This window comes from Salmo trutta, chromosome 8 (genome assembly GCF_901001165.1).
Source record: "Salmo trutta chromosome 8, fSalTru1.1, whole genome shotgun sequence".
Taxonomy (NCBI): Eukaryota; Metazoa; Chordata; class Actinopteri; order Salmoniformes; family Salmonidae; genus Salmo; species Salmo trutta.
The window spans coordinates 19,389,105-19,400,915 of NC_042964.1; the positions used below are offsets into that span (position 1 = coordinate 19,389,105).

The following is an 11,811-nucleotide window of genomic DNA, read 5'->3' on the forward strand; positions in this document are numbered from 1 at the left end:
GCCGCATGAGTTTATTTCAACTGTTGTAGCCCATCAGAACCCAAGAGGCTACATTACTTTGTTATCTCGCACCTCAAAAAAACTATTGTCAAGACTGTTTTTAATCTGTCATTTTCCTGTGTTGTATAAGGTAATGATGGACATCTTTCATTGTTATAAACTATGACCCTTGCTTATAAACCCTTATAAAGGGTAGTGTTACCAATAAAGGACCAGGGAAGATAACCAGATGCCATTATTTACTACTTTGACAATTTGTTTCAAGCATAACCTGGAGTAATAGAGAAATTGAGAGATATTCAGTGTGGCCAGATTCTAGGCTACAGAGTTTAGGCTGGTTAGTTTACTGTACTACTAGTGTTGGGAATTGTCTTATTCTTATGCAAGTGTAGAATCAAAGATGAAATCGGACAATGGTGTAAAGGCAGAAGAAAAGGTTTAATGTGGAAGCACACACCATGTCTGAAGACAGCAGAGATGACATCAACTTTTTTCCCTTCACAGTGCAGTCAGTAAAATCAGCAATGTGGCCATGGTAGCAATTTAAGATAGTGTTGTGTATTACTCAAGACTAAGGAACATTCCAGACTCTCAAAAAGAGATGACAGAGCTGAGAAACAAGACTAACATTTAATTACTGCTATTTAATCAATACTAAAGAATGATTACATAAACCTTCAAACACGAACGTTCCTCAGCGTAATTTTTAGAGACCTGAAAGTGGGCCTGTCGTGTTTATTCTCCTTCCAGCAGTCCAACATGATCTTGTACACGTCTTTGGAACAGTAGGGGTCAACAGGGCAAGGCATCCTGTACCCATTGGGAACCATCCGTTTCACCTGGGAGTTGTTCAGGTCTGAAACAATAAGATGAACTAGTTATAGTGTAATGCAACTGATCTCAGACAGTAAAACAATCCAACCTGGGGCATGTAGCGCAGCGTAAAAAGCGTAGATAGAAACTGCACCCGTCCACTCAGGTCAGAATTCTATTGTCGCCTGAAGGGTAAACACGCATGTTTCTGAGGACTTTTTATTGTCCACAGTACCACGAATGTCTGAATGTTGTACGCGTTTCGAACTGGAAGTTGCATGGGGGGTTTTACATGCAGTGTAATAATAGGTAAATACCACTAATTACTTCCTTTTACTTTGATAACAATCAGACATATGTTCTACTTTATGGCTGTTACTATTCTTTAATGTTTGAGTTGCCAATACTGCTTTGCCTCTTGTTTACTGTATGTAGTATTATTCTGTACTGCCAGAAGTGTTATTGCATTGGTTGGACAAGTACTTTTGCTGAAGTGGTTCAATTGTTGTATTGGTAAACATAGTCTTTCGCATGCACATGCTCCCACAGCATTTTCCATAGAAGGCTACGCTTATATGACCAGATTGAGATGGCAGCCCAAGTGGCTTCTGGGATGGCTTACCATATTAAGGGGTTTTATTGCACTGCCATGGGTGAGCTTCTAGAGTCATCCCAGACATCTCTTGGAGTTTGCTCATGCACAGAGTAATTTACCAACCCTGTGGCGCCAGGGCAGATCTGATAAGGTCTCAGCCTGGCAAATTCTCACACAAGGCTGGAGAGCGAGGGTGCTATAAATATTGACCCTTTGTCAATCCAAGTAATTGGTTTCTCTCCCTCTCTCTCTCTCTAAGAGGTGAATGTTTAAGTTTATGTTTATGTTGATAATGTGTTTATAGCCCTTTATAGACATGTTGTAATGCCATTTGTCATTTATTCATGCACGTATAGGTATATTGCATAGTTCTAACCTTTAACTAATACTGTTTAAATGTGTTCATCTCTTTGTCTTACAGAACCACAACAATAAGATTCCAAGTCATTCGGATTACCACGATCATATACCCTCTTCAAATGGAAACAGCTGTGTCTGTGTGAGTGTGGTGGTGACCAAGTGTTCAGTATGGGCCTCAATATCATGTTCTGACCGGACAGCACTGTAGTGGGCAGAACCAAACCAATCCGTTATAAGTACCTAGCGGGTGAGGGCATTCACAGCCGACCGCTCAGACGGGTGAGGGCATACCAGCCAACCGTTTTTACGTGGTCCTTCTAGACAGATTTAGTGACCAACAGTTTGTTTTACGTGGCCCGTAATTTCTCCGGATTTAGCGACAAATCGTTTTTACAATAGAAGAACGGGAGGAAACAGGTTAAACTCAATATTAGGAAGGTATACCTAGTGTATACTCTTAACTAGAGATGTGGAGTTGAAATCGTAAATATGAAAGTCTTACCTGGATAGGGAATCTTCCCATAGGTCATGATCTCATACAGCAAGATTCCGAAGGACCACACGTCACACTTGATGGTGAACCTCTCGTTGGCGATGGCCTCAGGAGCCGTCCATCTCAAAGGGAATATCGCTTTCCCTACAGGTATATAATACAGTTTGCTCTGACTGGAAAGCATTGGTGTGGCTTGTAAGACCCTGGCAAGGCCAAAGTCAGCCACCTTGTAGACGTTGTTCTCGCCGACCAGCACATTCCTGGCTGCCAGGTCCCTGTGGATGTAGTTCTTCATCTCCAGATAATCCATCCCGGAAGCCACTTGGGCTGCCATCTCAATCTGGTCATATAAGCGTAGCCTTCCAACCCTGACCTCTGTGGAACAGGGAAGGAAAGCACAATGATGAGATAAAAATGACATGATGGGTAGAATTTTCACATTCAAATTTGGAAAGGAACAGGTGGAAGTATGAAAGCTCATATTTAACTGTTGGTACACAAAAATGGTTGAAAAGTTCTACGCTTATTGAAAATGTCCTATAGTTTGTGTACCGTATTTGAAAGAGGTTTTAAGTAACGGCAGGAGTTTTACAAGCCATGTGACCTAATAACTATAACATAGCATCCAGGACCTACATACTAGGCGGTGTCAGAGGAAGGTCCAAAAAATTGTCAAAGACTCCAGTCACCCAAGTGACAGGGCAAGCGGTACCGGAGCGCCAAGTCTACGTCCAAAAGGCTCCTTAACAGCTTCTACCCCCAAACCATAAGACTTCTGAACAATTAATCAAATGGCCACCCGGACTATTTACATTGACCCCCCTTTTGTTCTTTGTTTTTACACTGCTGCTACTCACTGTTTATTATCTATGCATAGTCACTTTACCCCTACCTACATGTACAAATTACCTCGACTAACATGTACCCCCACACATTGACTCGGTACCGGTACCCCCTGAGCTCCCGAGTGGTGCAGGGGAGGCGTCACTATAGTACCTGGTTCGAATCCAGGCTGTATCACATCCGGCCGTGTTTGGGAGTCCCATAGGGCAGCGCACAATTGGCCCAGCGTCGTCTGGGTTTGGCCAGAGTAGGCCATCATTGTAAATATGAATTTGTTCTTAACTGACTTGCCTTGTTTAATAAAATATAGCATTGTTATTTTATTGTGTTACTTTTTATTAAATGTTTTACTTTATTTAGTAAATATTTTCTTAACTCTATTTCTTGAACTGCATTGTTGGTTAAGGGCTTGTAAGTATGCATTTCATGGTAAGGTCTACACCTCTTGTATTCGGCAAATAAAATTAGATTTTTCTGATGGGATAATATGTCATATAATTAGGAAAAACTCCTGGGCGTGTACTGCAGGGCTTGGCTGGTTCATACGACAGTGTACTCTTACTCAGGTAATCAAGCAGACTTCCGTTCTTCATTAGCTCAGTGATGATGTAGATAGGTTGTTCAGTGCAGACAGCCAAGAGCTGGATGAGGTTGGGATGCTGCATAGTCTTCATGATCTGGGCCTCTTTTAGGAAGTCCCGAGGGTCCATGGTGCCTATGACAGGAAATGAGGAAAAGAAGTTTGTTTATTTTTCTTGCAGGATTTTTTTTTTAAGGAACTCGGCCTTTCAACTTACTCTTGATAGTAGAAAACACAAGGTGCAATTTTGGAATTAGTAGTGCATCAACAGTTCTCCTCTTGTCAGTCAGATTAACTAGCCCTTGACAGCTAACCACTTTTAGCCCATTGACTTTGTTGCAATGTTTGAGTCACTCAGGTATCAGATGAACACACATAAGACATGGCAAATGGGTAGAATTGCAGGAAATTAGCTTTAAAACGGCAAAGACATTTCTCCACCTTATGGCAAAATGTATAGAATTGCAGGAAATAAGCTTTAAACCTGCAATTTTTTCTCTCTGACAACAAGAGGGGTGTGAACAGTTTTTTGTCATCATGGACAGTGCTTGTGTCCATAGATATAGACATGGCACGCGGGGGATGTTCCCCAGTGACGAAGAGGTGGGCCTGTGTAAGGGTCGACGCTGGTAGAGACGAGAAGCAGGTACAGGGAGTGAACATTTAATATCAACGGACATGGAACAGGACAGGACAGAGTGCGGACATGAACACATAACGACATTAATGCAGACACAGGAAACAAACGAGGAAGCTATAGAGGGGGCAATCAACAAAGGGAAGGAGTCCAGGTGAGTCCAATGTGCGCTGATGAGCGTTATGATGGTGACAAGTGTGCGTAATGAAGGGCAGCCTGGCGCCCTCGAGTGCCAGAGAGGGAGCAGGTGTGACAGGCCTGAGTGAAAATGTTTGGGAATCTCTGTTGTAGGTGTTACATTAGGCTAACCAGCTATCTCAAAATTGTGGTAATCATGGGGGATTATGCAGGGGCCCCACATTGACTGTTTGCGTCACTCGGATAGCAAATGAACGTTGCCTAAGCGATGGCAAAATCTGTGTACAGCTGCATGTCTGCAAATACAAACAAAATGCAATATAGCCATGCCACCTTAATGTACAGTAGAATTAGAGAGTATTACTGATAAATATTAGCAAAATAACAATTGTACAAACAAGGGATTGATATTTTGACATGCAAGCTTTACCCGTCCACAAGTCGGATAGCAAAGGCTGCAGCAAAGATACCTGGGCCCAGTTTTTAAAAACCTTTCTAATCGTATTTTGGCAATCAGATTGGATTAAATCTTAGAATTGTTTTTTTATTTAACTAGGCAAGTCAGTTAAGAGCAAATTCTTATTTACAATGATGGCCTAATTGTAAAGGCCCCCCAGCCAAACCCTCCCCTAACCCGGAAGACGCTGGGCCAATTGTGCGTCGCCCTATGGGACTCCCGATACTGGCCGGTTGTGATACAGCCCGTGGACAAACCCGGGTCTGTAGTGACGCCTCTAGCACTGCGATGCAGTGCCTTAGACCGCTGCGCCACTTGGGAGTGCCTCAAAAACAGAAACACTTGAATCTGGGATTTGGCAATCCAATCTGACCTTTACTCGAGATTGAAGACCCCATCCAGCCTCCTTAGCAGTTTATTTATCACGTGATTTACGAACAAAGGTGCATTTCAATAGGCGGTGCATTGGGGGAGTGGGCATGTCCTCTGTCCTCTATTGTTCCTGGAAGCAGGGAGGCAGGTCGATGACACAACAGTGGACCCATCAGACCAACTCCTTGAATTTGGCAGTTGTGTCTAAAAAAACACTATTTTTCTCCAAAACATTTTTTTTTTTACCCTTAAGTGTGTGTACATTACTGTATTTATACTTGGGATATTGTTTTTCAATGAGAAAAGTACAAAAATAGCTGAAGGGGGTCTTTAAATGTTGTAGTTGCGTTGTTATGTAGTTTCCTCATCTGTTGCTCTATGACAGTGTAAAGTAGTAACATGATCTTGAGGTATCTGGATCACAAGGATCCTATCCCATCCTTTCCCGAAAATCTGCCAAAAAATCTGATTGATCTGATCCTGGATTACCAATAGAGGATAATTACAGAATCCAGATCATTCGTATCCAGATTTTTGGAAAAACTTGTCCCAGGTGTTTACCAGGTATAAGGGTCTTCACTGCAACTGGAGTGTTGTTATAAAGGCCTTGATAGACCTCTCCAAAGGAACCTTCGCCCAGCCTCTTCCCCAGTTTTATAGCGCTGCGGTTAATCTTCCAGGGGTCCGCAGAGCCAGGCTGCCTAAACTGTGAAGGGAGACAAGAAAGACATGCAAAACCAGATTATCAGCAGATCAGACCCCAATTTGAGTCACCTAACATTCCTTACAACTGTAACCTGTCCTCTGTAGGTTCCATCAGTATACCAACCTCATTATTAAAGGCCCATGTAGTGAAATATCAACTTCTCAAGATTCTCAAATCATAGTTTCAGTGGAAATATGTTTAATGTCGGTTTAAGTTCAAAATCTGAAGGCTGCTTCCTCCCAAAATATAAACAAATAAAACATGCCAAGACATTTTGAAATAGTAACAGCATCCTAGTCTTAAAAAGTCTACTCACACCCATATTGGATTATATCACAGTGTCAAGGCATATGAACTAACAGGTTATAGAGCAAATAACACAATTTTCACAACACATAGGTTGTAATATGGCTTATATATATTTGAGGCAAATCCAACACCACATCACTAAGTAATGGCCTCCTTATTTTCAAGCATGGTGGTGGCTGCATCATGTTATTGGTATGCTTGACATCGGCAAAGAGTGGGTGTTTTTCAGGATGAAAAGAAACAGGATTGAGCAAGGTACATGCAAAATCCTAGAGGTAAACCTGCTTCAGTCTGCTTTCCACCAGACACTGGAAGAGGAATTCACCTTTCAGCAGACAGATCTACACTGTTGTTGCTTTTAAGTAGTCAGTGAATGTTCCCGAATGGCCAAGTTACAGTTTTGACAAATCTGCTTGAAAATCTTGTCTAGCCATGTTCCCCAGCACCATGACAGAGCTTGAAGAATTTGAAAAAGAATAATGGGCAAATATTGCACAATACAGACGTGCAAAGCTCTTATGAGACTTACCCAAGAAAACTCACAGCTGTAATCGCTGCCAAAGGTGTTTCTAACATGTATTGACTCAGGGGGGTGAACTGTTACCTAAATTAAGGTACAGTATACTATCTAATCAAAGGTATATCAGTGTTTTATTATTGGTTCATAATTTCTTTTTGAATTTTTCTTCCACTTTGACAGAGAGTTTTGTGTAGATCGTTGACAAAAAATGAAAATTAAATCCATTTTAATCCTACTTTGTAACATTAAAATGTGAAGAAATCCAAAGGGTTTGTAGGCACTCTAACGTCATCCTATAGGCACTCTAACGTCATCCTGTTCTCCTTTGTCTACCTCTCTCTCGTTTACTCTCTGCCTCTTCTTCTTACCAGAAAAAACAGCAGGATCGCCAAACACACCATCGTGCCAAAGGTCAGGACAAGGGACAATTCTCCAGACATTGGCATCATTCACTCTTCTCCTCTCTGCCTGGAATTACTGAATAGATTCCAAACCTGAAGGTTGAAGACAACAAAGCAAACACAAAATGATGTATCCGGGCAGCTGATGTAGATCAGTAGCTTTACAACAAATTCGTTGGTGGGTGGGCCTGCAGAAATTTGTGTAATCATCATTCTGCTTAATCAGCTTCTTGATATGCCACACCTGTCAGGTGGAATGATTCTCTTGGCAAAGGAGAAATGCTCACTAACAGGGATGTAAACAAATTTGAGCACCACATTTGAGAGAAATAAGCTTTGGAATATTTCTGGGATGCATATGGAACATTTCTGGGATGTTTTATTTCAGCTCATGAAACATGGGACTAACACTTACATGTTGCTTTTATATTTTGTTCAGTATAAAAATTTAACCCTGAGATAGAGTTGTACACAATTTTATGCCAAAGACACACCAGAATGGCTTTCCAATAGGTGGTGAGTGTTCCTGAAAAGGTTCCAGTCTCAGCCCTGATTTAAATCTGCTTGAAAATCAGAGACATGGTTTGAATATTTTTAGTACATTTTTTGTTTAACCTTTATTTATCAAATGTATTGAGGTTGATCAGATATATATACAGATATACAGTACCAGTCAAAAGTTTGGGCACACCTACTCATTCAAGGGTTTTTCTTTATTTTTACTATTTTCTACATTGTAGAATAATAGTGAAGACATCAAAACTATGAAATAACACATGGAATCATGTAGTAACCAAAAAGGTGTTAAACAAATCAAAATATATTTTATATTTGAGATTCTTCAAAGTAGCCACCCCTTGCCTTGATGACAGCTTTGCACACTCTTAATTCAGAAAGTTATCATTTTTCAAAGTGAAAGAAAAGTGAAAGTGAAAGAAAAATTATAACTATATTTCTGCCGAGGAACGCTTTAAACTGGATAGTGATTGGCTCAATGGGAACAGCTAGCATGTCACTGTACTACCTCCACCCCGCTAGTAAATATGGTTTCGAGTAGCAACTGTTGTAATTTACTGGGGTCACGGCCAGTATGTACTTTTAAAAAAAAGTCTACAAAAAATGCCACATGCAACTGAAAAAAATACCTCTTGTCTTGACACCTTCAATGTATTCAGCTGTTTTTGTGTAGATTTCCGACCTGTGTATTGCAGTAAGGTTAATGCTATCTGGGATCCTTGGGACATGAGTATTTGGAGGTGTCGAATAGGCCTTTTTTCGGTTGCTGGTAAATTTCCTTCTTCCTTCTTTTGCGAGTGAAGTGAGTTCGGAAAAATGTAAGCATGCCTGTTAGAAAACGTTTTCACATATACACTTTAAGTCCGAAAATAACATGGTCGCTGTGGTAGAACGTTTGTTTTGAATGGCGATTTTCTGCATTTATCAAAGTCCCATCAGGTTGCTTGATTTCAGATGTGTCCATGTAAACAGGATTATGAGTGAAATCATTATTCTTGCAAAGTATGTAAACGACTAAATCGAACTATTATATTAATCTGACTATTCACAATAATCGTATTATTCTGTGAATGTAACCGTAGCCCACTCATAACCTCGGGGCGACGTTATAGGTAACAAAACGATTCAGCAACAGAGACGGGCAATTCTTTGTCTCGTGGCAATAAGGCGGGCTGGCCTACAAGTGAGATTATAGCTGACTGCGTGTACAGTGTATAAAGTGTACAGATGAATCATTGGTCTCATTAATTGCACCTTTTCTACCTGTATTTGGTGTCAGTATATGTCCTTATCTATGCTTGCGTGTGTTTTTTTTTTTTTTGTATGTTCAGTGCCGCAACCCAAATGTCCCCACGGGGATAATAAAGCCATTATTGTATCTTAATAAACTACAACACAGAAAGTCACGGATGTAAACCAAGCTTCTGAAAAGTTATTTTTGCATGACAGGAACCACATCACTTTGTGCCTCCTAGAAACTTTAGATGTTTCTCACTTTCAGTGACGTGAAGACAGTGAGATATATGAGCACTAAAGCTTGCATCTATCTGCCTTATGTTGTTTTGGGTGGGTCACAGGCGAATTCATTTGCTTTTGAGTAGGCCTAGGCTAGAAATTTTAAACAGATGTCATAACGTTTGCGGTTCATTTATTTATATCGAATGGGATATAATTGTATACTTCTAAATGGAATAGACTACTATATGCCACATTCGAAGCAGTCTCTTCATTTTGCACTTCATCAGAAAATCATATTTTCCTATGAGCACTGTCTTAAGGTATTTGCCTAAAGGGAAATTGAAAGTCAGCGACCATAAAATCGCAAGGTTTTCAGTGCGAATTGTGTTTCAAGCGCTCATTGGCAATGAACAACGCTTCTATGATTAGTTTCCAAGCCAGACAAGTCTCAAACACAGACCCAGACTCGTAAACCATCGCTATAAATTGGATACATCCAATATAAAAAGTAAGATAAATATTTAAACTGCAGTCGAACACAGCAAGTACAAATAAAAAAAACAATGTCACTGGATATTCAGGGTTTCCCAATTCTACATTTACCTGAAGATTCACCAATCGCTCCATATTACACTTACCTTTGACAAATATTGACCAGACCAACCAACAGAACTATGGCACACTGAAGTTACACCAGAGAAATGTATATAATGACGAGATAGTCAGGTCTAACAGTTAGATTAGGATTTGCTTTCCTTAGGGAGAGGAGGCAAGATCACGTGGGGCAATTCTAGCCAATGAGAAGGCAGATATCGTGTGCCAAACAGGCGTAACTCGAATATTACATCGTTTTTTTCAAAGTTGTCGATATGCCATGTGTCTGTGCTTATATCAGCAAATTCGAAACAACCTAACCATCACGAAACTTATATTCGATCAAATATGCCTAACGGAGCAAAGAAGCCATCATTTTTTGATGTTGGCCAAATTCGACACTCTCATTGACCTCCACGCATAACTCCTCGCCTGGTGGGCAAAAAACGACACAATCGCCTCTTCCTCTTTGGTGACGCTACTCTGAGTTTCATTTCCACGAAAGAGGAGAGGCAATACCGACATGCCTGACGCCCTAGAATGTATGGCCAGTCTGAGATATGTATTTTTCTTTGCAACTCTGCCTAGAAGGCCAGCATCCCGGAGTCGCCTCTTCACTGTTGACGTTGAGACTGGTGTTTTGCGGGTACTATTTAATGAAGCTGCCAGTTGAGAACTTGTGAGGTGTCTGTTTCTCAAACTAGACACTAATGTACTTGTCCTCTTGCTCAGTTGTGCACTGGAGCCTCCCACTCCTCTTTCTATTCTGGTTAGAGACAGTTTGCGCTGTTCTGTGAAGGGAGTAGCACACAGCTTGAAGAGATCTTCAGTTTCTTGGCAATTTTTCACATGGAATAGCCTTAATTTCTCAGAACAAGAATAGACTGACGAGTTTCAGAAGAAAGTCCTATGTTTCTGGCCATTTTGAGCCTGGAATCAAACCCATAAATGTTGATGCTCCAGATACTCAACTAGTCTAAAGAAGGCCAGTTTTATTGCTTCTTTAATCAGGACAACAGTTTTCAGCTGTGCTAACATAATTGCAGAAGGGTTTTCTAATGATCAATTAGCCTTTTAAAATGATAAACTTGGATTAGCTAACACAACATGCCATTGGAACACAGGAGTGATGGTTGCTGATAATGGGCCTCTGTACGCCTCTGTAGATATTCCACAAAAAAATCTGCCATTTCCAGCTACAATAGTCATTTACAACATTAACAATGTCTACACTGCATTTCTGATCCATTTGATGTTATTTTAATGGACAAAAAAAATTGCTTTTCTTTCAAAAACAAGGACATTTCTAAGTGACCCCAAACTTTTGAATGGTAGTGTATATTTCTTAATTCCATTATTTTACTTTAAGATGTGTGTATTGTTGTGAATTGTTAGATACAACTGCACTGTTGGAGCTAGGACCACAAGCATTTCGCTACACCCGCAATAACATCTGCTAAATATGTGTATGTGACCATTAATATTTGATTTGAACAAACATGGCACCTCACCTAGATTTGAGTTGAGAGAAATTAGGCAAGGTTGTCCTATCTCACCGTATCTGTTTTTAATTAGTCAACCAATTTCTTAAATTATACAGTTGAAGTCAGAAGTTTACATACACTTAGGTTGGAGTCATTAAAACTCGTTTTTCAACCACTCCACACATTTCTTGTTAACAAAGTATAGTTTTGGCAAGTCAGTTAGGACATCTACTTTATGCATGACACAAGTCATTTTTCCAACAATTGTTTACAGACAGATTATTTCACTGTATCACAATTCCAGTAGGTCAGAAGTTTACATACACTAAGTTGACTGTGCCTATAAACAGCTTGGAAAATTCCAGAAAATTATGTCATGGCTTTAGAAGCTTCTGATAGGCTAATTGACATCGTTTGAGTCAATTGGAGGTGTACCTGTGGATGTATTTCAAGGCCTACCTTCAAACTCAGTGCCTTTTTGCTTGACATTATGGAAAAATCAAAAGAAATCAGCCAAGACCTCAGAAAAAAATTG

The 11,811-nt window shown here is 40.3% G+C and overlaps 1 protein-coding gene across 1 annotated transcript; it reads right to left on the reverse strand.

The window, feature by feature from the left end:
• Positions 1-419: 419 nt before the first annotated feature.
• Positions 420-10,230, reverse strand: LOC115198383 (tyrosine-protein kinase SRK2). The gene is made up of 6 exons (XM_029760287.1): positions 9,837-10,230; positions 7,192-7,317; positions 5,850-5,994; positions 3,667-3,819; positions 2,271-2,636; positions 420-856 (listed from the first exon to the last, which is right to left on the reverse strand). Exons 2-6 carry the CDS (start codon positions 7,270-7,272, stop codon positions 678-680), a joined length of 924 nt encoding a protein of 307 aa, XP_029616147.1. The 5' UTR covers positions 7,273-7,317; positions 9,837-10,230; the 3' UTR covers positions 420-677.
• Positions 10,231-11,811: the final 1,581 nt, after the last annotated feature.

Bases quoted from the DNA above. Each gene is read 5' to 3' on its own strand.
- LOC115198383 (XM_029760287.1), bottom strand. From the start codon at position 7,272: ATGATGCCAATGTCTGGAGAATTGTCCCTTGTCCTGACCTTTGGCACG. The intron at 5,995-7,191 runs GTAAGAAGAAGA...CTCCCTTCACAG, and splicing joins CGATCCTGCTGTTTTTTCTG to TTTAGGCAGCCTGGCTCTGC. The intron at 3,820-5,849 runs GTAAACACCTGG...TTCCTGTCATAG, and splicing joins AGTGAAGACCCTTATACCTG to GCACCATGGACCCTCGGGAC.